Raw genomic sequence first — 27,375 nt, forward strand, 5'->3', positions numbered from 1 at the left:
ACCATGTGGACACCAGTCCTGTTAGATCATCAGGTACATCAATGATCTCATTTAATCCTGAGAGGGGGTCTTGTCATCCTCATTGTACACATGAGGACACTGAGGACCAAAGAGGTGAAGTGTTTGTACTTTACCAGAGGTCACACAGCTGGTAAATGGGTTAAGTGAGACTTGAACCCAGGCTTTTGTGACTCACCTTCAAACCTGGGCTTTTCTCACTGGCCCACAGTGTTTCTGCATATAAAAAATGAGACCTAACCCCCAAGCAACAGTTTAGTGCTGTCTCAGAGCATCCCGGGACATCCCAGCCTCCTCTGCAGGAACTGTTTTAAATAGGGGTCCAGGCTGAACCCTTTAGTTTCCTCAGGAAGGACTGGGGAGGAGAAGATGAGGGAGTGGTTTCGTGGGTGGCTCAGTTGGTTAGTGTCCAACTTTGGCTCAGGTCATGATCTTGCAGTTCGTGAATTTGAGCCCCAAATTGGGCTCTTTGCTGTCAGCCCAGAGCCCGCTTTGGATCCTCTGTCCCCCTCTCTCTCTCTGCCCCTTGCCCACTGATTTCTCTGTCTCTCTCTCAAAATAGATAAATAAACTTTGGAAAACAAAAGAGAAAGATGAGAGAATTAAGAGAGAAGAGAAAGAGTGAATACAGGAGATCAGAGGTGATGTTAAGGTTGGACATTGTGTCCAAGCTCCTATGAGGAGTCATTTTGTGAGGAGAGAAAATGTTCTCTCAGGATACTGTCCTCCCCAACTGCTGTGTTGCTGTGTCAACCAATTGAGCCCAAAGGCCAGCCTGGAAATTTACCACCAGTGGAGGCATAATTACCCTTTTAATTTCCTTCCAGCGGAAGTTTGTTCAGGTAGTTACCAGCCCTGTTTTCTTGGGCTTCTCCCTCTTAGCACTTTCCCACACCTCCAGCTCTCTGGGAATCTGAGGTCTTCCCTGGATGTGGCACTAGGGGAGGAACAGCAGATAATTGAGGGCATGTAAATTGAATGAACCTGACTAATGTTTATACAAAGCTTTGCAGCTGCCCAAGCACTGTCACAACAGTTATTTTATCTTTCCAGCAATACAAAGAAAAGGATATTATTTTCAACTCCATTTTGCAGCTAACAAATCAACTCAGAAAGTCAGATAACTAGTCTGAGGTTACATGCCAGGAAGTGGCAGAACTGGAATTTGAACTCAGATGTGTTCCATCCCCAAATCCATGCTCTTACTGCTGTTCCTTACAGTACCCATTCATTCAGTGCTCACAGTGTTTAGTTAAATGATAAATTAAGTGATGAAGGTACACTAAAATTAGGGGGGATTTTGAGAATGAGGATTTTAATAGGCTTCTTGGAGGAAGTGATCCCACCCTGAGATGGGAACAGAATTGAATGCCAATGTATAATATTTACAAAAATATATTTTTTTTTCTTGTTTCCACAGGGATTTAAAATGGTAGAGAAAGATTAGACAGAATGAATCATTTTTTTCTTTTTTCCAGTTTGGTTCTGACTCTAGCCTGATTTTTTTCCCTCAGGTTTGCTGCTCCAAATTACCTCCTAGAAGTTTAGTCAATCCCAAAAAGTAAAAACCAGACCAAACAAAACTAAAAGAGTTTATGGTCTTGTGGATAAGACAGCTTGGCAATTCATACAGTATTTCCCTAGAGAGAGGGTAGAATAGGGGTTAGGAAGGCTAACCCTGGGGTCAGACTGCCTGGTTCAGACCATTATCAGCTATGTGACCTTAGGCAAGCATTTAACCTCTGAGTCTGAGTTACCTCATCTGTTGAAGTGGTATGACAATGGGACCTCTCCCAGAAAGCTGTAATAATGAATTAGCACAGTGCTTGGCAAATGGCAGCCAGTCATTACTTCTATCTGTGGGTTTTGGGGGGAGATTTGAACAGAATTCTGAATGGTAAGTAGGGACTGGTTTAGCAGGGCAGGTCAGGCTGTTCTAGGCAGAGGGAACAACATGGAAGAAAACACAGAGACTGAAGAGAACAATATTTGGGACCTGGAGAGTAGCTCAGAATGGTTAGAATCTGAGGAGAAAGAATGGGAGGGGTGGCATGAGCTTAAGGCAGTAAAACTATTAGGTTAGAAAACAAGGGATAAGTTTAGCATCCTAGCATCCTGGAAAGAAGTATGGCACAGGGCTTAAACTACCTTCAACATTTACTAATTTGGGCTAGTTAACCTCTCTGTACCTTGGTTTCTTTGCCCTACCCACTCAGAGCTGGTTGTGAGGATTGTGAAGTAATGCATGAAAAATACTTGTCACAGTGCCTGATACTTAGTAAATACTCAATTTATTATTAGTAGTAGCAGTAGTAGTAGTAGTAGTATTTATCCTGACTCCTTAGAACCAGAAGAGGCCCTAAAAATTATCTAGTCTAATGTCCCTGGTTTTTTTTTAATGTTTATTTTAGTTTTGAGACAGAGAGACAGAGCATGAGTGGGGGGTGGGGGAGTGGGGAGAGAGAGAGGGAGACACAGAATCTGAAGCAGGCTCCAGGGTCTGAGCTGTCAGCACAGAGCTCCACGCAGGGCTCGAACCCATGAACTGCGAGATCATAACCTGAGCTGAGGTCGGACACTTAACTGACTGAGACACCCAGGTGCCCCTAATGTCCCTGTTTTAAAGGTGGAAAACCAAGGCCCAAAGTGGGGTGTATTTATAATCCCACAAAGCAAGTTAGTGGTAGAATTAAATCATACCCAGGCCTCCTGACTCCCAGCCTGCACCGTGTGGCTCCCTTACTATTGTCAGGCCACCTCTGACAGGTTCTCCCTCCCTCTACAGATGATTGTCTCCCCTCCTTTGTAAATAAATTTCAAGGCATTTATTTTGTGCTTATCCTATTTTTAGAACACCCTGGCACCTGTATGCAAATGATCCTCAGGGGACTTTGTCTGCTATGGTGACTTGGGCCAACTCCCCAAAGAAAGCAGCTATGAAACCAAAGGGAAAGCACAGCCCAGGATGGGGTGGAGATCCTGCACTATCTTTCTAGTGAATTCTTAGAAGTCCTGGGGAGTTCATTCATTTTTTTTTAAGTTTATTTATTTTGAGAGAGAGAGAGAGTGAGGGTGAGCGGACGAGGGGCAGAAAGAGAGGGAGAGAGAGAGAATCCCAAGCAGGCTCCGGCTGTCAGCGAGGAGCCCGGCTTAGGGCTCGAACTCATGAACTGTGAGATCATGACCTAAGCCGAAATCAACAGTCCGACATTTAACTGACTCAGCCACCCAGGCACCCCCTGAAGAGTTCATTCTAATCTCTTACCTGCCATCTGTATTTTAATTCTTTTTGTCTCTGTTTGGAAATGAGTTCATAAGGAGGTCTTTGGCCAGGTTCCAAGCTGAGTTTTTGGGATTCAAATGTCATGTCAGAAGATAATGTGAAACCCAGGCCTGTGGACATTCATATCAGCTATTTAGCTGTGATGCTGGCTCACGTTCTGGAGAAATGATTCTTACTTTCAGGAAAATAGAAGTATCATGGGGGATTGGAAGGAAAAAGATAATTTTATCAGACAACCCAATGGTTCTGCCTTGCAGAGCTGAAGAGAATTGGGACTAATGAGATGATAAGAAGGACACGGGAACAAGGCCTCAAGCACGTCTCCCATAAAGGGCAATTTCCCTGGCCCTTGGCATAAGCAGCAGTGTCCCCATCCTCAGTGGCCTCACCATTTAGCACACACTTCCTGAATGTCTTCCAGGTGACAGGCCCAATGTTGGGCGCCACAAACCCCTCAGTGGCTTTTCTTTGCAGGACAGTGTCCAAGCACCTGGCCTGGCCTCAATGATCTAGGTAGCTCCAGCCTCACTTCCTACTTCTACCCTCACCTAGTATTTTAACTATTCTGTTTCAGAGAATCTAAAATGCTATCAATTGTAAATTATATTCTTATTTCAGAGATGTTAAAATGTGAAAAAGTGAACATCTTAGAGTCCTTCTGAGTATCTTATACTTCAGTGAAAATGGAACTGCTCGTACTCTCCCCAGACGCCATGGCATTTCAGGCTTCACTTTTTTTTTTTTTAACTGTTTATTATAGATAATTTCAAACATGCAGTCAAATGGGGAGACTACATATTACATGCATTCCATAATCCATCTACAATTATCAACTTATGGTTTATCCTCCATGTTTTCTCCATATTTTGTTTTCCCTGGGCTATATTAAGAGCAACTGCCACTACCTACTATGGACTTAATTTTTCTTAATTATAGAAGTAATATATGCCCATTAAAAAAAATACTTTAAGATTACATTCAGGCATAAAGAAAAAAAACCATTATTGTTGTTGTGGTTCGTTTCTTTCCAGTTTCTTTTCTATGAGTTTTTATCGTAATTGAAGTCACACTGTATATTCAATTTTATATCCTGCTTTTTAAAAATGTAACATAGGGGCACCTGGGTGGCGCCCCTACTTCGGGGCCCCTACTTCAGTTGGGCATTCGACTTTGGCTCAGGTCATGATCTCGCGGTCCGTGAGTTCGAGCCCTGCATCGGGCTCTGGGCTGACAGCTCAGAGCCTGGAGCCTATTTTGGATTCTGTGTCTCCCTCTCTCTCTGACCCTCCCCTGCTCATGCTGTGTCTCTCTCTGTCTCAAAAATAAATAAAACGTTAAAAAATTTTTTTAAAAATGTAACATTATAGCATAAATATAGCTAAAATTATTAGCAAGTCTTTACAAATATGATTTTAATGACTTCATTGTACATCATAGGGAGGATGCACCAGATCCATTCATTAATTCATGTAGTCAACAATATTTGTTGCACTTACATGTGTTGGGCACTATAAATAAGGTAAAAGAATGAGGCACAATCTCTGGTTTCTCAAAGTTTAGTTGTTCTCTATGGCTTAAATATTTAATTATTTTTCAGTTTGGGGCTGTTATGAATCATGTTATAGTGATTAGTGATCATCCTTGTGCGTAAAACTTTTCCTATGTTTTAGATTATTTCCTTTAAATGGATTTTCAATAGTGAAATTCCTAATTCATGTTATCTTTGCCAGCATGGAATATGATGTTAGCTTAATTTTAGCTAATTCAATAGGTTAAAAATGGTACCTCATCATTTCAAATTACATTCCTCTGATTACATATGGAACAGTCATCTATATATTTATTAATCATTTGTTTTCTGCAAATTGTCTGTTTGACAAGGTTCCTATTTTTATCACTGTCAATTTCTCAGTACAAGGTCTGATTCTTATTTCCTTTTACTTGCTGTGACCTGGGAATGTATTAAGTATAATCTTGTTCCAAGCTTCTCTTTTTTCTCCTAGCCCTCTCCTACCTCACTTCTTCCCCCACCACTTGCTATCCTGAAGGGGAGTTGGGTGAGTCACCTAAAGGATACAGGAAGTAAAAAATTAAGTAAATTCCTCAGAGAGACTTCTGAGAATGCTCTGAATGGTGCTGATGTCAATTTGGAGTCAAAAAGGGTGAAGAGGAAATGGGTTGCCAACTCTGATGCTAAATTTGTCTATGCCAAAGCACTGAGGTTTTATGGATGATGGTTCATTCAGTAGGTATCTTTAAAATACCTGCTCAGATCTGTGCTGGGTGCTGATAAGGGCTTACTAGCTAGAGAAGACACAAATGAAATAGATCATAATTTTTTTTCTAAGGTTTATTTTGAGAGAGAGTGAGAGAGAGCACGGTGCATGTGCACGTGTGCTTGAACAGGAGAGGGGCAGAGAGAGAGAGAGGAAGAGAGAGTATCCCATGCTGCCAGCACAGAGCCTGACTTGGGGCTTGATCCCATGAACCATGAGACCATGACCAGAGCCAAAACCAAGAGTTGGAAGCCCAACAACTGAGCCACCCAGGCATCCCAGAAATAGGTTGTAATTAATAGTCAACTACGTATATTTTAAAGGCATCCAGACTAAGTGGAAAGGTTCAGCAGATAATTAGTAATTTCCATCTAAAACTTAGAAGTGAGGGGTTGAGGGGAGGATAAAGAGCCAGTGTAGAAGACAGAGCAGGAGCAGGGGGAAAATAAAGGGAACATATTGATGAAGCAAGGTGATGCTGAGGAAAGGTGGGGTTTCAAGAAGAGGAATGTATGTTTGGGGGATGCCATCTTTGTTATTTAGGGCAAAAGAGAGACCACATTATCTGCCCTTCTCTTATTCATTCATTTCTTTGTTCAGTTAGTATTTTTGAATACTTGCCAGTTGCCAGGTACTGCTTTAGACATTGCAGAAGGTATAGAAATGAAAGACATAGCCCCTAAACCATAGTCTAAATGAGGAGATGCAGATGGGAGTGGAAACAAATTCCTGATATAGGTGCTGTGAGTCATTCATTCAAAAAATATTTATTGGGGCACCTGGGTGGCTCAGTCGGTTGAGGATCTGACTCTTGGTTTTGGTTCAGGTCATGATCCTAGGGTTGTGGGATCCAGACCTGCATCAGGCTCTGCACTGAGCATGGAACCTGCTTAAGATTCTCTCTCTTTCTGGGGCGCCTGGGTGGCTCAGTCGGTTAAGTGGCTGACTTCGGCTCAGGTCACGATCTCACGGTCTGTGAGTTCGAGCCCCGCGTCGGGCTCTGTGCTGACAGCTCAGAGCCTGGAGCCTGTTTCAGATTCTGTGTCTCCCTCTCTCTGACCCTCCCCCGTTCATGCTCTGTCTCTCTCTGTCTCAAAAATAAATAAACATTAAAAAAATTTAAAAAAAAAAGATTCTCTCTCTTTCTCTCTCTCTCCCTCTGCCCCTGTCCCATGCTTGTGTACTCTCTCTCTTTCTAAAATAAAATAAAAGTAATATTTATTGAACACACAAGACATGCCAGATACATTAAGGAGCAATGAAAGGAAGTCCTATAACCTTTGGTTTATCTGCTTGAAGTAAAATGTGGAAATCATGGAAGTCAATAGTTATATCCTTGAGAGGTTTTGAGTTTTGAGTGTTTGACAAGGGTTTTGTGTAAGAGACCAATGCCAAAAATAAGAATCCAGGGCATTCATTTCTCTGGGCCTTGGCTTCCCATCTGCAAAATGAGGGAGTTGACCCTATATGTATCTATCATAGGATTAGTCACATATGAGGTAGCTTCCCCACTAGACTGAGAATTCCCAGAGCAAGGATTACATGGGTCTTTGTCACTGGCACAGTGAAATATTTGTGGTAAATCAGTAAATATTTGTGGAATTGATTATTCTTGTGAGGGCCTTCTAGCTCTAATATTCTGTGCTCTGCTGCTGCTAAAATAAAGTCCCAAGTACGTTCTGTGGAAGCCCAGAAGGAATAATGACAAATTTTGATGCTAGATCCCAAAGAACTTTCCAGAATAGGCACCCGCTGACCTGGACCTCAAAGTTAGATAGGATTACAGTGAACAGGGAAGTGCTTTATAATCCCTAGTCCTGGATTCTAGTGACCTCTTTCCTGCCTTGTGCCCTCAAGGATCTATCAGTTACTACCTATATGCCCTTAGGCTTTAATTTTCTCACCTGTAAACCAGTAGTGACAATAATACATGGTATGCTGAAGAGAACATCATGTGGAGTCTGAATAGTTGGATTTGAGTCTTTGACTAGCCAAAAAGTAAGCAGCCATATGACCTTGGGAAAGTCACTTTACCTCTCTAGGTCTCAATTTCTCTACCTGCAAAATAAAGGAGTCAGACTAGATGAGCTAAGATTGATTTCTTCTGGCTCTAAACAGTCTGCATCCAGGGTCATTGTTAGGATCCAATAAGGTGATGCAACAAAATGTTTATAAACTCTAGGTGGTCCACAGTGTGGTCTGTATTGCTGAGGACAGATGGGTGTAACACCAAGCCAGCTCCAAGGGATCACTTTCTCCATTCCTCAGTCCTCGGCTTCTCCCAGACTCCATTGAACCTCTCTGAAAAGCTTCTCTACCTCTGGTTTCCTCCCACTCCCATGGGACACAATGCCTTGGCTTTCTGCTGCTGCAAATACAAAGGGCTTGGAGCTTGACAGGTGTGGGTCAGAGGGTGAGGTGTAGGGAAAGCCAGCCCAGAAGCTCTCCTAACTGCCTTCCTGGTGCTCATTATTTCTATCTCCCAACATGGCCCAGAGGGAGTGAATTGAATAGGAGGGAGGGAGGAGTCTGGCCCGGAGGAGAAAGTGTGCAACAGGGCAGTATCCAGGGATGGAGGCCCCAGAAACAACCTCTTACCAGTTGTGTGACCTTCCAGGATGTGTCACTGCTTTGTGCCTCTTGCTTTATCTATAACATGGAAAGGGACCAGTAAGAGGAGGTGGTTTGTATGATCTCACAGACCCTTTTATAACCAAAGGGGTTATAAATGAGGTTTGAAATGAGTTTTCCCTACCAACCACATGGTCAGCTCTTGAGTTTCATTCAGCATTCTTATTAGTGCCTACTATGTCCCAAGTGCTATAGTCAAGGGCCTGGAATTTAGCTAAATATAGGATTGGGTCTCAAGATGCTCATAATCTGAAAGAGGAGACAGACAAATAAACCAGTACTATAATAAATGTGATGTGTCCAGTGACATAATGCCAAACCATGAAAGGGCAGAAAGGGAAGTTACTTTGTCAGGGGAGGGAAGGCCAGGAAAAGCTTCAGAGAGGATGTGACCTTTGAATGAGTTTACAAATTACAAAAGAGAAGGGGATTCCAGGCAAACATCTGCATATCAACAAAAGGCCACAAGTAGTTAGGCAAAACTGGAACTCACGGGTTCAGTGGAGGTATGAGAAGGAAAGAACTGGAAGGGAAGCTTGAGCTAGATCCTGAACACTCTGTATGTTCTACTGAGAAATTTGGACCCTATGGTGGGGGCTATGGGAGGCCAGAGAGGGGATTTAGACCAAGAGGGAAATGATGAGATTTAGATTTTAGAAAGACCCATCTGACATTGTAGTATGCTCTGTTGAAAATGTTGCAGACACCCAATAAATTCATCCTTTCAACAAGTATTTATTGGAAATCTCCCCCACCTTATGTGCTAGTGCTGTGCCAGTCACGGAGACACAATAGTAAGCAAAACCAGACATCCTGTTCTTGTGGCACTTGCAGTTTGGCAAGGGAGACTGACTTTAATCAAATAACTGCACGACTAAATACAAAATTACAGTGAGGATGAGTGCTACAAAGGAGAAGCACATCGTGCCAGGACAGCATGTAATTGGAGTATTTGACTTTACCAGGATGGTCAGGGCAGCTTCTCTGCTGAGTTGAGCTAAGCTCCAAAGGAAGAGTGTTGCCTCAAGGAAAGGCACTAGGAAGGCTTTACGGGAACAGCCTCTCAGGCTTCAGACTCCCATCTGACACATGTTTACCTTCCAAAGCAAACTTCAAGCAAGTATTGCGTTGTACTCATCCTTTGATCTTCGGGACCTAGCAGACACTAACCATAGAATCAGCGAAGATTTGAAAGAAAAGGAAGGTAAAAGAGGAAAACCTATTAGGCACCTTAGATATTTGAAGATAGCAGTGCTATTTCCTAGAGTACTAAACATCTTCCATCCTGTAGTTGTTCCCCCTGTAAAACAGTTTCAAGTTCCTGTCACTGTTCTGGTTATTCTGCTAATTGTGAAGGTCCCTGTGACAGGTGACTTAAAACAGAGACATAGCCTTGTGCCAGGAGCCATGGTCTCTTGGAGCCAAAAGTCTTGGTATTCTTTAAGCCCCTTTCCATCATTCACTGTCTTTCACCTCTGCAAGCATCAGTTGCCTCTGTTGTGGAATGGGGATTTGGTTCTTCTCTCATAGGATTTCTTTGGGAATTAACTGAGATAACTGAGATAATAAACTTTATAACCTCTAAGAGCTAAACAAACATAGGATTTAAATTTTTGGAGGGCTGCCACGTGAGTGAAAAATTAGATTTATTCTTTGTGTCTCCAGAGAACAGAATTAAATCAATGGATAGAAATTACCACATGCAGATTTCAGCTCAAGAGAAGGAAGAAATGTTCTAATAATCAGAACTGTCCATCAATGGAATGGCTGCCTTTTAAGGTAGTGGGTGTCCAACACTAGAAACACTCAGTACAAGTATGCCGTGGAATGAATTCCTAGTTTGAGTGAGAGGGTAAGTTGAATAATATTTAAGGTTTACTTTTAACTTTATAATTCAACAATCTGGTAGTCAAGACAAGTGGAGGAACTGGGAGGGGGCATATGTGGCAGAGAGCAGCATGAACAGAAATATGGAGCAGAAATGAGTGTGGCATGTGTGGGCGACCATGAGGAAACTCCAGAAAGAAATGAAGAGTCTGTGTGGTGTGATGATTCAGTGGAAGATAAAGAAGATAACTAATATTGGTTGAGCACATGTGTGCCAGACACACGTGATTCCATTTAAACTCTCTGGGTAATTTCCAGCCTTACCCTCTGGTGGAGGGGAGATTGTTCACCCCAGGAAACCTTAGAGGACCCCCTCTCTGGGAGGGGGGCAGGGTGCTGCAGAGTGGATTGGTCCTGTCCTAGGGGGAAGAAGGGGATCAAGAATACATAGTCTGGTTGGGCTATTGGTTGTGTTGAAAATGCACAGGCTGTGGTCAAAAGACAGAATTTGAATCCTGACTCTGTCTCCTTACAGTTTGTGACTCTAGCAATTTACTTAACTTCTGTGATCCTCAGTGGATTTATGTATAAAATGGAGACTCAAATTTGTCCTGCTTTAGGCTGCTGTAACAATTAAGATAAATGATGTAGAATAAAGAGCATCCTGGGAAAAGCACAGGCTTTGGAATCAGACCTAGGTTTGAATCTCAGTCTGGCATGAACTGGTTGCAAGATCTTAGGCAAATTATTTAACTTTTTCTCATCTGTAAATAGAGATAACAGTATTTCAAGGTTATTTGGTAATTAAATAAAATAGGTTAAGTGCTTAGCATGGTGCCTGGCCTGTAATAATTCTCAACTAACAGTCTTATTTTGTTACTATAAATAATAAGTGAGATCCCATATATAAAACATTTATCAAAATGCCTGGCACAGAGTAGGTGTTCAGTTGATGTTAGCTTCTCTGCCCCTTACCTATGTGTCTGTCTGCCACATGGGGCTGCTGGAGGCCAGGGCGGCGGCTTGCTCACCCTGGTGTCCACTCTCTGGAATAATGCTCTGCCCATATAAAGAGCTCAATGAATGCCTGCTTCATAGAAGTGAATTGATTGCTCTTGATGACATGGTCTCCTTCCTCAAGTAGCCAGTGAGTCATGCCTCTTTCTCCTCCTTCCTGTCTCCTCTTTGGTTCTATTTCTGACTCTCATCAGTGGGAGGGGAATCAATGTTTGTTGAAGTGATTTTTAAAAATAAAAGAGAGAGGGAGAGAGAGGGAGGTTCAGGAACAGTTCTCTGGGCTACTTTCCATTGAGCACAGGATGGTGAGAGCTGGATTGTTGTTTCCAACCTTGCTTCTTTTCAAGGGAAATGACAATAACAATAATATCAACAGTAATAGCAGGAACTACTATGGACTTTATTGCATACCTACTATGTGCCTGGCACTCTGCCAGGCTCTCCAAATACGTTATCTATAATCTTCACACAACCACTTTAAGATTGGTATTATCACTTTACAAATGAGAAAACTTAAGCTTAGAAGGGTTAAGTAATAATGAAAATGATATGTACTCCCATATTTGAGTACCTATTATGAGCTAGACATTTTAAAAAATCTTATTTAATTGCAAACAGCCTACAAAGTAGGGATTATTATTTCTATTCCAGATGTGAGGAAGCTGAATCTCAAAGAGATAAAAAAACAAAACAGAACAAAACAAACAAACAAACAAACAAACAAACAAAACAAACAAAAAAACCCAAGCTTTCCAAAACCACACAATGGCAGAGCTGGTGATGAATGGTGAACTGGTGATGAATGGCAGAGCTGGGAGTCAGACCAAAGCCTGTTCAACTTTTACACTCATCCATTCCCTTTCTATCAGGCCATTTGCTACTCTTTGAGGGAAGCATCATATTGAGACTCTGACTGGAAGCAGCCCTCAGCAGGTTTGAATGAGTGGGAAGTGACACATAGCATGAAACTCATCTACTCCAGCTGGGCAGACTCTGGGAAACTGGCCCTGTTCCTGGGGCTAACTCTGAAAGTGCAAAAATAGTAACTGAGGCTTTTATGGCTCTTACTATGTACTAGGAACTTTTCTAAGCATTTTAGGTATAATAACTTTCTTAATGTTCACAATAACTTTGTGAAGTAGATATTGTTGTTATTCCCACTTTAAAGATGAAGAGACTAAGGCTCAAAAAGGCAAATTGCCCAAGAAGGAGATTACACAAGAGCATAAATACCAGGAGATAGTGATCATTAGGAGGCATTTAAAAGGCTGCCTACCATAGTCACATAGTAAGTGCTAGAACAGGGATTCACACCCAGGAGTCTAACCCCAGAGACCACCCTCAATTTCAAGACTGTGTAGCCTTTTTGTTTGGCAAGTGATGATTGAACCTCCACTGTGTGCACAGCCCTGTGCTAGGCACTAGGAGAACAGAGATGAAACTGGTTCCATGTCCAAGCTCATTTAGTATTCCATACTAGGATTTATTTTGTTTTGTTTTATTTTATTTTATTTTATTTTATTTTATTTTATTTTATTTTATTTTATTTTATTTTATTTTATTTTATTTCATTTCATTTCATTTCATTTCATTTCATTTCATTTCATTTCAAGTAACCTCTACACCCAATATGGGCTCAAATTCATGACCCTGAGATCAAGAGTTGCATGTTCTACCAACCAAACCAGCCAGGCACTCCCCATACCAAGATTTCTAATTAATTGGGCATCAATTGGGTGACAGGACCCCCCCTGTCAAAGAGCTGGAGCACAGGGCCAGACTCCAGTCAGAGATGGAGGCCTCAAAACTCTCACAGGGAAATGATGCAACACAGGCAGAGTGAGAAGAGTTGAGACCAGCTGCTTAGAAATCCTGCCTGGGCCTTTAAATCTCTAGTCTGGATGGGTGGCTTAATTCTAAACCTCACAGGACAAGATTTGGGGCCTGGCCTGCAGATGGGTGGGAGGAGTCTCATTTGTGGTGTGGGAGCTCAGGAAGCAAAGGCAAGGGGTGTGGGGTGGATTAAATACTGTTGAAGTGTTTCATAGGTCCAAAAAACTTCTGCATAGATAGTGTGAATTGATGATTTCTCTCAGTAGTGCCTAAAATTCCCAGTGTTATGTGTTCACTCACTCATCCATCTCTTCATTCATTTATATATTAATTCATTCATCCACTCACTCATTTATGAACTGGAGAACTTTTAGAAAGAACTCTTACCAGAGCTCGTAGGAAGAAATATTGTATGTGGTCAGAAGGGATACTCTGATAAGCTGCTTGAGGTGAAGAGTAGGACACCCAAAGATCATGCTCAATAAACAGGAGTTGGAGATTTATATGCTCCCCAAGGATAGTGGGTGTATTAAGTACAGATTTTTTTGCTGAGTAAAGTTGTGCAAGTCTAGACCAGAGCTGAATTGCTGAGGACATGGAGAAAATGAGGTAACAGATAACTGTTGTCTTTGTTTTCTCATCACTTTACCTCCAATTCATCACCATGCCCTATATAACTCATCTCTTAAATACCTCTTGAATCTGTTTGACTTCATTCTCATTGCTACCACTCTAGTTTAAATCCTTATTGGGACTTACTTGAACCACTGCAAAGATCTTCTAACTAGCCTTCCTGCTTTCCATCTCTTCTTCCAGTCCATTCCCCACATCACAGCCAGAGTGATCTTTCTAAATAAAGTTCAGATCTAATTATGTTAATCCCCTGCCTCAAAATCTTTTATTTTAAAAGATAAAGTCCAAGGCACCTGAGTGGCTCAGTTGGTTAAGCATCTGCCTTCGGCTCAGGTCATGATCTCATGGTTCATGAGTTTGAGCCCCAAGTCTGGCTCTCTGCTGTCAGCGCGGAGCCCACTTCAGATCCTCTGTCTCCCTTTCTCCCTGTCCCTTCCCTGTGCTCTCCCTCTCTTGTCTCTCAAAAATAAATAAATAAACTTAAAAAAAAAGATAAAGTCCAAACCCCATAGCACAACATTTAAAGCTCTTTCTAGCTTCAGCACTTATCCATTACCCATTTCCCATTTCTTACCATTCCTTAAGTTCTTTTGGAGTACTCAATGGCAAAAACTCTTCTTCTGCCAAAATACTTTTCCCTCACTTCACTGCTTGGAAAATTCTTCTTTAGAAAAGTCCCTGATGGGGTGCCTGGGTGGCTCAGTTGGTTAGGTGTCCAACTCTTGATTTCAGCTCAGGTAATGATCCCATGGTTGTGGGATCGAGCCTGGCATTGGGCTCTGTGCTGAGCATGGAGCTGGCTTAGGATTTTCTCTCTGTCTCTCTCTTTCTCTCTTTCTCTTTCCTTCTGTCCCTCTCCCCTGCTTGCTCACTCAGTTGCTCTCTCTCTTCCTCAAATAAAAAGAAAGTCCCTGTTATCCTCCTACTATTGTCAAATAAGCACATCTTCATGCCAATGCTTCTGGACTTGGTACAGATTCCATTAGTGGGAGTTACGCTGTCTACCACGTTTATGATTCTCCTCGTGGGCATATTATAAGATTGCATTTTTTTGGATGTGGGTGTGTGACTTGCTTTGGCTAGTGAAGTGGGAGAAGTAGAAGTTTTAAGAGCCAAAATATGACTCACACACTTTTCCCCCCTCTGGTAGCTGCCCTGTCAGCTACAGAAGACAAAAAGCAGAGCCAACTGTTAATAGATATGTAGCAATAGTGAAAAATAAAACCTCGTTTAAGCTGCTGAAATTTGGGGATTGCTTTGCTACTAAATAACTCAGTATATCCTAACTGATACACTCTCTCTGCTTTAGCAACTTCTATAATTACCCCAAACCACCATGTTTCTACCTTACCTGACTTGTGTGACACATTTTCTTTTTTTTTTTTAAGTTTATTTATTTTGAGAGAGAAAGAGAGAGAGCATGTGTACACAAGGTGGGAGGGGCAGGGAGAGAGGGAGAGGGAGAATCCCAAGCAGGCTCTGCACTGCCAGTGCAAGTCTGACACATTTTCTTTATACTGCTTATCTGGAACTAATGACATATTGCCACATACTGCTAGTTATCAGTCTAATGCTCCCCATTAGCATTAGCTACCTCTGCACTTTTACTGAGACTTCCTCAAGTTAGGGATAGTGCCTTGTCCATTTTTATATCACACAAAGTATGGTCCATGGCTAAGGTATAAATTGTAATGAGTGTAGGAGTCAGACTTATTTTTTTTTAATGTTTATTTGTTTTTGAGAGCGCAAGCAGGGGAGGGGCAGAGAGAGTAGGAAACAGAGGATCCAAAGGGGGCTCTGCGCTGACAGCAGTAAGCCTGATGTGGGGCTCAAACTCACAAACCGCGAGATCATGACTTGAACTGAAGTTGGAAGCTCAACCAACTGAGCGGGAGCTCATCCAACCCAGGTACCCCTCAGATAGATTTATTTTGAGTTCTAATTCTGATACTTAGTGGCAATCTTCTTAAGCCTCAGTTTCCTTATCTGGAATAAAATAGAGTAATCATATATATCCTACAGAGTTTTTCTGAAGTGTGTGGATAACAGGTGCAGCATATACACAAATAATGGCATACTGGAATTATTGTCCCCTTATTTTATTATCATTATAGATTGTGTTCAGTAAATACGTGTGGATAAATCCTTCATTGATTGGAGTTCAGTGGTATGTGCGTTGGACTTGGAATCAGAAGTCCTGGATTTAAGGCATAGCTTTTGTCTCCAGCTTTGTGACCTTAGGAAAGTCACTTACCCTGCCTGCATTTTTGCATTCTCAACTATAAAATGTAAATGCTAGTGAATAGACATTTCTCCAAAGAAGACATCCAGATGGCTAACAGACACATGAAAAAATGCTCAACATCTCTCATCATCAGGGAAATACAAATCAAAACCACAACGAGATACCACGTCACACCAGTCAGAATGGGTAACATTAACAACTCGGGCAACAACAGATGTTGACAAGGATGTGGAGAAAGAGGATCTCTTTTGCACTGCTGATGGGAATGCAAACTGGTGCATCCACTCTAGAAAACAGTATGGAGATTCCCCAAAATATTAAAACTAGAACTACTCTACGACCCAGCAATCACACTAGTAGGTATTTATCCAAGGGATACAGGAGTGCTGTTTCAAAGGTGCACACGCACCCCAATGTTTATAGCAGCACTATCGACAATAGCCAAAATATGTAAAGAGCCCAAATGTCCATCGATGGGTGAATGGATAAAGAAGATGTGGTGTATATATATACAATGGAGTATTACTCAACAATCAAAAAAAAAAATGAAATCTTGCCATTTGCAACAACATGGATGGAACTAGAGTATATTATGCTATGCAAAATTAGAGAAAGACAAATATATGACTTCACTCATTTGTGGAATTTAAGATACAAAACAGATGAACGTAATGGAACGAAAACAAAAATAATGTAAAAACAGAGAGGGAGATAAACCATAAGAGACTCTTAAATATAGAGAACAAACTGAGGGTTGCTGGAGTGGTATAGGGTAGGGAGATGGGCTAAATGGACAAGGGACATTAAGGAGGACACTTGGGATGAGCACTTGTTGGGGTGGGTGATATATGTAAGTGATGAATCACTAAATTCTATTCCTGAAATCATTATTACACTATATGTTAATTGAGTTAGATTTAAATTTTTTAAAAAATGTCACGTGCTTTACTGACTGAGCCAGCCGGGCGCCCCTCTTTCTTTTTTTAAAGTAAACTCTGCCCTCAATGTGGGCTCAAGCTTGTGGCCCCAAGGTCAAGAGTTGCCTGCTCTACTGACTGAGCCAGCCAGGAGCCCCTCAATTATTTTCTTATTAATTTTTATGAGGTTTTAAAAAACATTTTATTCTACTTACCAAGTACAATACAAGACACATAATAGGTACTCCTTAAATATACTTTGGGCTATTTCTTAATTGTTCCTGAGGACTTTTTAGGAAAAAAAGCAGACTTTCTAGGATGCTAACTCTTTTCTCTTCCCACCCAGGACACAGCTGGGCAAGAGCGGTACCGGACCATCACCACAGCCTATTACCGTGGGGCCATGGGCTTCATTCTGATGTATGACATCACCAACGAGGAGTCCTTCAATGCTGTCCAAGATTGGTATGAGATTCATTCATTCACCTCATTAATTCATTCATTCACCTCAGTTATTCATTATTCATCAAACTCTTTAGGAAAACCTAATGTGTGCTAGGTCTTGTGCTGTATGCTAGGGAAATCTACATGAATCAGACATGGCTCCTGTCCTCAAGGAACTCACAGATGAGAGGAGAGGAAGATAAGTAAGCAAGCAGTGAGAATATCATGTACATGTGCAGTGATAAAGAGAGGTACTGTTGTGAATCCAACAGAGGGCTGTGACCCAGCTTGGGGAGTCAAGGAAGGGATCATGGAGTTGCTGACACAGATGCTACATTTTGTAAGATGAACAGGAGTGAGCCAGGGGGTGAATAGATAAGAATATTCCAGGAAAAGTATACAGATGTACAAAGATGAGAAGGTAAGTGAGGGGTATAAAAAGAGCAGAGGTCATGAAGAATTTTGTGTGTTGGGATAAGGAATTTGGAGTTTATTCCCTAGATGACGACATTTGAACAGGGAACCAGCAGGTTCAGGTTAATGTTTTGAAAAGATCATCCTGGTCATAGTAGTGAATGAATCCACATATGACATCCCCATAAAGTTTATCCCCAGGCTAGGGGTCAAGAGCACATCTAGTCCAAGTTTGTAAAGATTCAACATACAATGGAAATCAGCACAGCTTCACAGGTACAACCTCTGAATGACTTACACAGCTTTCTTCCTAGAGTATAATTCACAGGGAGAAGGGAGCACAAGGGGAAGGACAGGTAAGAGGGAGGGCCCAGGACACTGTGCCCCTAATCAGTAGAAAGGATTGGGATGGGAGAAGATGGAACATCTGTGCCATGGTCTTCTTCACAATCAGAGATGCTGAGAAGGCCAGCAATTCAGCAGCAGTGCTGGCCAATGCCAAGGTTATCTCTGCTGCCCTTTGCCCAACAGCCATCCTTCGATGACTTCCCTTCTGTGAAGGAACAGTTGCCGTGACTGTGTGAAGTACTATTGGTGCCTTGTAGTCTTGAGTTGTGAGTGACTTTGCAGGCTCTCCAAGGTGCCATTCATGTGTCTGTCATTCATGGTGGTCTAGGTTCTCCTTCTCAGCCTATTGGTTATCCTCCCCTTCCTCCTTTTTCTCTCTTCCCTTTTAACAAGACCCCTCCATCTTCCTTTTCTCTTTACTAGTCTTTTTTCCTCTTTCCTTTTCTCTTCCTTTTCTCCTTTCTTATTCCCTCTTTTCCCTTCAGTCACGATTTGTCTCAGCTCCTCCTCTTTCTCTCCCTCTCCATCTTCCCCCCTACCTCCTACCATGGAATTATTAGCTCTTTCTTTCAGTGTCTCTACACTGCTAATTCCCTGTTGGCCTTGACCTCCTTCCCTTTTGCCATCAGTCCCTGTTCATTCTGTCTCAGGAACACAGTGACTTTAACACCTGGTGACGATTCCTCCAAGAATAACCTGAATTGCTAATCTCGGAGTTGAGAGTGGATGGGGGTGAGAAGAGGGACAAAAATGACAGAAAGAATAGTATGGGGAGACATTAAGAGTTGGCTCCAGGGACCTGCCTTGAGGCTAAAGATTAAGTGTCTATTTCTCCTAAGCCCTGGCCTTTAGGTTTTGCCTCTGAGAAACTTGGTCCTAGCCTAGCCCCTCCAGTGCCCAGCACAGAGCCTCATTCTTTGTCAGCCCATGACCAACGTGGCTGAGTGAATTCCGTACCTTAAGGGAATGGCTTCTCATCCTTAAAGAGAAGATTGGTGGTGGGATCAGCTTTAGGAGCAGGGTTGGTAATAGGTCCAGAAACAGTTAGGGTTCAGTTAGTTTGAGTGTCAGTGTCAGGATAGGGTTGCATTTAAGATCTGCTTCAGGATTAACCATTTGCTGGCTTATTCATTCACCAGAAATTTGCTGACATTTCCTCTACTTTGTGCTCCGTGCTGGGGACTGGCACCCCAAAGACCAATGAGACTATCCTTGCCCTCAAGGAAAGACTGATAAGTTTAGCTAAATATAACAGGTGCCATGGTAAAGGTTTAAGTGACCAAAATGAGATTCCATTTTTGTCTGAAGGGATGGTTAGAGACAGAGTTAGGCCCATCCCCACAAGGAGATGTCCACAATATAAGGGCCCTATTTTATTCCTTATGTTAAAATTTTGTTTCTCATTATGTAAGTAGTATATACTCACTTTTGAAAAATTGAGAAGTACATAAAGTATTTTTGAAAAGTTTCATAATCATCTTTTGTGAGGGAAACTACTGCTGACGTTTTGGTTTCTACAAATATTCATCATCTGAGGCTTCAGTGAATGTTTGCAAGTCACAGAGGAAGAACGAGAGGCTAGCTGGGCCTGAGAAAGCCTGAGACGTCTTCCCCCAAGGAATTGTGGGGCCATCCTTGGGTCTTGGGGGATGAGTTAGTGTGGGGAAGGGACTCCCAGTATAGACAAAGGCACAAGCTATGGAAGAGCATTTGGGGATGGGTGGGAAGTGAGAGGAAGTGTGATAAAGCTGGAGAGACAGGATGTGAATGTTCTTGAACACCTGAGGGATATAGACTTCATCACATAGCTACTCGTTTTGCGGGCAGGGTTGGGGGGGTGGGGAGCATAGAAGAGTCCTTTCAGGAAAGGATCAGCTAGATGTTTTAGAAAGAACTCTCTGCCCAGTGAAGAGAGGGATGGGCAGATGTATTAGAGGAATGCTACTAAGAGGTGGGTGAGGTTTGCAACCAGGGCTTAGGGGTCAGCACCTGTGACAACCAGCAGGAGCAGGTATCTGTCTGTCCTCAACTGAGTTAATTGACATAACTTGGGTGTAGCCTGCCTCCTGGAAGGGAAACCACGTCTTAGAGTTTTGCAGGGTCTGCCACCAGAGCAGGATGTCATTAACACAGTCTTCTCTTGGTCTCTCTTTAGGGCTACTCAGATCAAGACCTACTCCTGGGACAATGCGCAGGTTATCCTGGTGGGGAACAAATGTGACATGGAGGAAGAGAGGGTTGTTCCCACTGAGAAGGGCCGGCTCCTTGCAGAGCAGCTTGGTATGTGTACAACGTGTGTGTGTGTGTGTGTGTGTGTGTGTGCACATGCAAGTTTACAGTTAAGTGTGACATTAAAGGTATGTTGTGATTGTGAATTATGTACATGTGTGCTCTATGTATATTGTTTATATTTGTGTGATGTACGTGTAAGCTTTGTGCTAATGAATTTTAGGTAATTTATTATTTATGATAATGTGTATATTTTGTTACATTGAATTAATAAGTAAAATTTAAATTTTTTCACCAGTGCCTTCCACAAAGGCTTTGAGGTATCTTATAAAAATCATCATAATAGGGGCACCTGGGTGGCTCAGTTGGTTAGGCATCCAACTTCGGCTCAGGTCAGGATCTCGCATCTGTGAGTTCGAGCCCCACATGGAGCTCTGTGCTGACAGCTCAGAGCCTGGAGCCTGCCTTGGAGTCTATGCCTCCCTCTTTCTCTGCCCCTTCTCCACTCGTGCTCTCTCGCTCTCCCAGAAATAAATAAACATTAAAAAAAATTTTTTTAATTATCATAATACATCAAAAAAATTAGAAAATCAAAGTAAAGGGAAAACAAGGGTAGGAGGAAAATAAGAGGAAGCCAGGGGTGAGATAAGTATGTATGTTTTAGGTTCCCAGGCATGTGTAAGAGTTGGGTCAAAATATTGGCTTTTAGCTTCCTACCAGCCATGCAAAGAGAGAAACATAATCAATTACATGGTCTCAAGATGGTCCTTAAAATAAAAACAACCCCTCCAAAATAAAATAAAAACAAACCCATTATTCTCTTCACTGGCCACGACAGAGCAGACTCTATATGCTGCATGTGACAATGTCCTTAATAGCAAACATCCTTATAGCAACCACAACACTGTGTCTTAGTATTTCTCTCAATGTAAACTGATGCTTCTTCACCAAAACACAATTCACAACAACAGTAAATGTTTGAAGGGATGAAATAATGTGATTTAGGTATGCAGCTCAGTCTGACTTTTTCCAAGATTAAAGCACTCTTATCTCTGTGTTCCACTGAGACCCAGGTACCTCAGGTGCGTCTCAATGGCCCCACAGCAGAACTCCTACCTATACTTGCTTAAAGCAGCAGCTGCTTTTCTTTTCTTTTCTTTTTTCTTTTCTTTTCTTTTCTTTTCTTTTCTTTTCTCTTTTCTTTTCTTTTTTTTTTCTTTTTTCTTTCCTTTCCTTTCCTTTTTTTTTTTTTTAATGTTTATTTATTTTTGAGGCAATGCAAGAGACAGAGTGCAGGCAGCAGAGGGGCAGACAGAAGGGGACACAGAATCTGAAACAGGCTCCAGGCTCTGAGCCGTCAGCACAGAGCCCGACGCGGGGCTCAAACTCATGAACCATGAGATCATGACCTGAGCTGAAGTCAGACGCTTAACTGACTGAGCCACTCAGGCGCCCCCCTTTCCTTTCCTTTCAGTATTGGGGTTCAATGTAGGATCACCTCAGAAAAAACTTCATCTAGAAGAAAGGATATATTTCTTAACTTTTAGCCAGCCTCCCTAAATATGTCTCACAACCTAGGTATTGTAAGTATTGAGGAGTAGGAAGTTTAAAGTTATTCTCCCTTATGGTGTCTAGAGTATAGGTATTTGGGCTTGTAGGTGGGAAAATTGTGTAATATATAAATGTGAGTTGTGTGTGGTATATATTTGTATTATGTATATTATGAGTACATGTGTGGGAGTGTCTTATATGTCTTTCTTCCCTCCTCTGTTCCCCAGGGTGGCCTGGAATAGAAAGTAGCAAACTGTAGGTATTTAATAAATGGGGAGGTTGAGTTATCTTGGATTTTGCTGTTCTTACCCCATTACAGAAGTTCACAGGGTCCAGAAAGGGTCTACCCGTCCCCCTGGTTCACAGAACAGTAAGCATGTGGCTAAGCATACGTTTGGGTGACCCTTGCTATCACTTTATGCCTTCAACCTGCTGTCCCCAGGGAGACTCCCAGCACTTTCCCTGGACTAACCATCTGTTCGGAATGCTCTCTTCTTTTTTTTATTTTTTTAATTTTTTTTTTCAACGTTTATTTATTTTGGGGACAGAGAGAGACAGAGCATGAACGGGGGAGGGGCAGAGAGAGAGGGAGACACAGAATCGGAAACAGGCTCCAGGCTCTGAGCCATCAGCCCAGAGCCCGACGCGGGGCTCGAACTCCCGGACCGCGAGATCGTGACCTGGCTGAAGTCGGACGCTTAACCGACTGCGCCCCCCGGAATGCTCTCTTCTACTCCACACCCCCTGCCTTCATCCAGCCAGTAAACCTAAACTCACTTTTCAAAGCAGCTCAAGCTTCACATCTTCTATAAAGCCCTTCCTGGCCCCCAGAGCTCTTTTCCTCTTGCCTCTACCCAATGTACCTCAGACACACAGCAGTCACAGTCCCTATCGCACTTGGGTGCACTTGTTTACTTGTCCATCTCCCTAAAGCTCTGTGAGGACAGAAAATGAGTCTAGTTTATTTTTGTGCCCACAGTGCCTACTATATGGCCTGGCTCTGAGTAGACACTGCAGAAATATGTTTTGATTAAATTTTATTATGTTAAGTATTTGGCTACTTCATTTTACTTCAATCCAATTAAGACTTTCTGAGCGCCTACTTTATGCCAGGTACTGTGCTGTGAAATAGGATACACATTCCCTGGTCTGAAGGACAGAAAGAGTGATACCCCAAGTGATCAGTGTTGTGATAGAGGAATGTGCTGAGGGTTGTGGGGGTACAGAGGAGGTTACCTAACTCAGCGGGGATCAGAGAACATGATGCCCAAGCTGAGTCTTGAAGACAAGTAGGAGCAGCCAAGTGAGGAGAAGCCAGGACATTTTCAGGGGAGTAACACTGGCAAAGGCAAAGAACAGCACTGTGTGTTCAGGGTACTATAAATTGTCGACTGTGTGAGTCTAGCATTTCCCAAAGAGACTTATGCCATTGGAAGTGTGCAAGATGATTTTATGTATATACTTTGGTATGTATTTGAAAAAAATATAGAGGTGCCTGGGTGGCTTAGTTGGTTAAGCATCTGACTCTTGATCTCAGCTCAGCTCTTAATCTCAGGGTCATGAGTTCAAGTCCCACGTTGGGCTCCATGCTGGGCATGAAGCCTATTTAATAAAAAGAAAGAAAAGAAAAGAAAAGAAAGAAAAGAAAAGAAAAGAAAAGAAAAGAAGGAAGGAAGGAAAAAAGAAAAGAAAAGAAAAGAAAAGAAAAGAAAAGGGGAAAAAAATCAGTACATCAAGACCTTAGACCAAGTTTTAAAAGATGAGGTAGTTTTGTATTTGGAAAAAAAATAACCAGCATGCCAAGCCCTTAGGACTAAGATTTTTAAAAAGCGAGTTGGTTAAATATTTATTAGGTGTTTACCATGTGCCAGGCACTATTCTAAGTGTTTTAAAGTATTACTCACTTAATTTAATCCCCCTAGAACTCTCTGACATATGTGCTTCTCTTATCTCTAAGTTGTGTTAGGTGGTTTTTTTGTTTTGTTTTGTTTTGTTTTGTTTTGTTTTTGTTTTTTTAAACAGAGGAGAAAACTAAGGCACAGAGAAATTGAGTAACTTGCTTAAGGTCACACAGCTAGTAACAGGTTGAGTCAGAATTTGAACCCTAGCAGTGGTCTGGCTCCATACACTGTGCTCCTAACTACTTAACCTCACTATATATGGTACCATGTATTATCACTAAATATGGTAATAATAGGTGATATATATATTGATCTAGGTGTTATATGAAATGCTGTATAGTAATTCATCTAATTCTCACTATAACCCTTCAAAGTAGGTACTATAGGGTATGTCCAATACTCTGAAAAATGAAGTTCAAAGGGGTTAAATAATTTGCTCAAGTTAAGAGATAGTGGGGTTAGTTTAGATCTATCAAATTTATATAGGAACGTAGATGGAAGTAAGATTAATTCTTAGTGTAGGGTGTAGGAAGGCATTTAAAGAGAGTCTTAATGAATTAGTCCTATTTGGGCAGTAAAGTTAAACCATGTCTGTCCTGTACAATTTCCCGAGTTTTCCTCCATTACTTACCAGTATTTGCATATTGGACATCTATTTCTCTTGCTAGACCTTGAGAGCAACCAGGTTATGTCTAATTTGGGTCATTATCCTAAGGATCCAGTATAGGATAGATATTCATTCATTCATTCATACATTTATTCACTTATTCATTGAGCACTTAACTCTGAGCTAGGTTCTATTTTAGCATTTGGCATATAATAGTGAACAAAACAGCTATGATCCTTACTGTCATGGAACTAATGGGAAGGGGACAATAAATAATTATACAAATAAATATATAATTTAAAATGTTGTAAACAGACAAATTGAATGGTATGTGAATTATATCTCAATAAAGCTGTTAAAAATTGTGATATGTTCTACATGAGTTAGGACTCTTGTTATGGAAAGTGATAAAATCCCAAATCAAACTAGCTTTCATTAAAAAAATTAGCTTATTAGCTCATGTAGCTGCACAGTTCACTAGACCCAGGATTCAACTGCCCTTTCCATTTCTCAATTTTGTTTATCCCTTCAGCCTCCCTCCTTCTCCAGGCAAATTCTGCATGGGGAGTAAGATGGGTGATGGAAGCTCCAGATTCATATCTTCTCAACTCCTGAAAAAAAAAAAAAAAAAAAAGGCCTTCTCTTCTCTCTCCCTTCAATCTTAGGGAAGACTATGATTGGCCACCTGTGAGTCACGTGCCTGTTCCAATGGCTGGGGGAGGCAGGTATTATGACCTATAGTGCCACCACAACTGTTTAAAAATAGTGGTTCTCTAAAAGAAGGAATGGTGGGCAGATAAATGTAACATAAGTTACAAGTGCTATGAAGATAGTGAAACAGAGAAACTTAATTTTAGACTGGAGAGTCAAGATCTTCCCAGAAAGTAACACTGAAGCTGAGAACTAAAAGATGAGAAAAAGTTAGGCAAAGAGTGGGTGTGAGTGAGTGTGTGGTGGGGGCAGGGGCAGGGCACGGAGGCAGAGGACCATGTTCCAGATCAAGAATAGTCCTACTGTGGGGTAAAGCTTGAAGCACTCATGATATTAAAAGAAGGCCATACGGCAGGGACTGAACAATCAAGGGGGGAGTAGTGTGAGGTGAGAGTGGAGAGGTAGGCAAGGGCCAAGTCATGAAGGATCCTGTGGATCATGTTAAGAATTTTGCAAGGATGTGATCAGATTTGGGAACAGTGAGGGTGGATGCTCAGCCTTCCTCATTCCCACTTCAGTCCTATCTCTGCTATGCCAGCAATTGAGTTTCAGTGGTCTGTTTGCCACCATAGTAGTGCCACTCGCTGCTCGATGGGATTCCTCTTCAGGACTCCCTTTCCCTTAGCTTTTCTTAGCTCACTAGGCCAATCTAGTGATATGGCCAGCTGCTAGCTTTTATTAAAGCTGTGAGTAGCAGCAGGCTATCAGTATCCTCAAAGTTCCTGGGACATGGGTGAGACTGTGGCAAGTGGATCTTTGGGAGTATGGAGCAGTTTCAGGGACTCCTATTGTGAGAAGCATGGCATTTTGGGGCCTCTTCCCTCCTGTGCCCCCTCAGAAAGGGACATCTTGTCCCTTCTCTGGATCTGAATGCAAATGGACCTGGCCAGAGCCCAGAGAGGATAGTAAAAGAGAAAAACGCACTTCTGCTTACAAGGGAGGGAGAGACTCATTCACAATGCAGTCTTAGAACACACACATACACTCACTCCAGCAAAGTTTAGTGTGAAAAGCACCAGAGAAGGAGTTGGAGGCTGAGGGTTTTATCCTGTTTCTGCCACTAATTTACTATATGATCTTGAGCATCTTGTCTCCTGTCTCTGGGTCTCAGTTTACCCATCTGAAAAATAGGAGATTTGGGTTAGTTGAATGGGAAGGTCCATTTGGCTCTATCCCTTTTCTTTGATTCCATGATTTCAGTTCACACAATACCTACTTATCACTCAGACCTCACAGACCTTTGTACATTGCCTTGCTTATTTTAGGTGCCTGTTAAATGGGCTTGTTTATTTGTTTGTTTTTTGAATTGGGATGAACAGTTGAAACCTGCACCACAGAACCTTGTTGCAGAGAAAGACCTGATATTGATAGTAACTAACTTTGATGCAGTGACTTACAGTTTACAAGGTGCTTTCACAACAATTTTCTGTGACCCTCATCCTCACTCCTAGCCTGGAAGATGTCATTATCATCAGCTCCATGATACTGATGAAGAAGCTGAATCCAAACTTGTGTTTTCTTGCACACGATGAGCTGTGCCACTCGCTTCTGTCTCTTTATTTTTTCATTTAAAGATTCTGTAGGGGCGCCTGAGTGGCGCAGTCGGTTAAGCGTCCGACTTCAGCCAGGTCACGATCTCGTGGTCCGGGAGTTCGAGCCCCGCGTCAGGCTCTGGGCTGATGGCTCAGAGCCTGGAGCCTGTTTCCGATTCTGTGTCTCCCTCTCTCTCTGCTCCTCCCCCGTTCATGCTCTGTCTCTCTCTGTCCCAAAAATAAATAAACGTTGAAAAAAATAAAAATAAAAAAAAATAAAATAAATAAAAAAAAATAAAGATTCTGTAACTTTTCTAAGCCACGCAGGTATCAGGTGGTAGGCCCAGTACTCAAACTCAGGCTTTGGACTAAAAATCCTAATGTTCCCATTATATCATCATCCAGTGGTATTTTCCCAAAAGCTTGCCACTGTTTCTCTTCAAATTTCTACCCTTAGTCACAGTGTTAGTGAGATTTCTTTAGATTCTGTTGTGGTAACACATAACTCGAGTCAGGAGCTTAGATAATAAAGGTTTATTTCTCACATATGCTAGCTGCAAGTCAGCTGTGAATCTGTTCCATGTGTTTTCCTACTTTGGGGTCTAATCTGGGATGGCTAAACCACACAAAGGCTCTTAAATCTTCTGTTGGGACTTGGAATGCCCACATCTGTTGGCCAAAGCAAGTTACATGATCAAATTTGATGTCAATGAAACAAAGATATAATCCTCCCCCAAGGAGGTTCTGCAAAGCACTTGCCAATGGGTGGATATGCCAAATCCTGTACAGAGAGGGCAGTGAATAATCTGCCACAGTTGTCTAACACATGATGGACCCTGGGGACACAGAAGTGAACACCTGCCTTCACCCTGCCTTCAAGATGCCAATTGACTAGGGAAACAAAATAGTAGAGAGGTAATTTCAACATTCTTTGGGTACATGGCTGTGTCAGTCCTTA

General features: G+C 42.0%; 1 protein-coding gene across 1 annotated transcript in view; it reads left to right on the plus strand.

The window, feature by feature from the left end:
* Nucleotides 1–27,375, plus strand: part of RAB3B (RAB3B, member RAS oncogene family) — a 54,238-nt gene that overhangs the window by 20,628 nt on the left and 6,235 nt on the right. The window contains exons 2-3 of the mRNA XM_047085827.1: nt 17,027–17,145; nt 20,042–20,166. Of these exons, the coding sequence (XP_046941783.1) occupies nt 17,027–17,145; nt 20,042–20,166 (244 nt within the window). The remainder of the gene's footprint in view (nt 1–17,026; nt 17,146–20,041; nt 20,167–27,375) is intronic.

This window comes from Lynx rufus, unplaced genomic scaffold (genome assembly GCF_022079265.1).
Source record: "Lynx rufus isolate CCGP_SWC_20201006 ecotype Redwood Valley unplaced genomic scaffold, mLynRuf1.p SCAF_2, whole genome shotgun sequence".
In the NCBI taxonomy this organism is placed as follows: domain Eukaryota; kingdom Metazoa; phylum Chordata; class Mammalia; order Carnivora; family Felidae; genus Lynx; species Lynx rufus.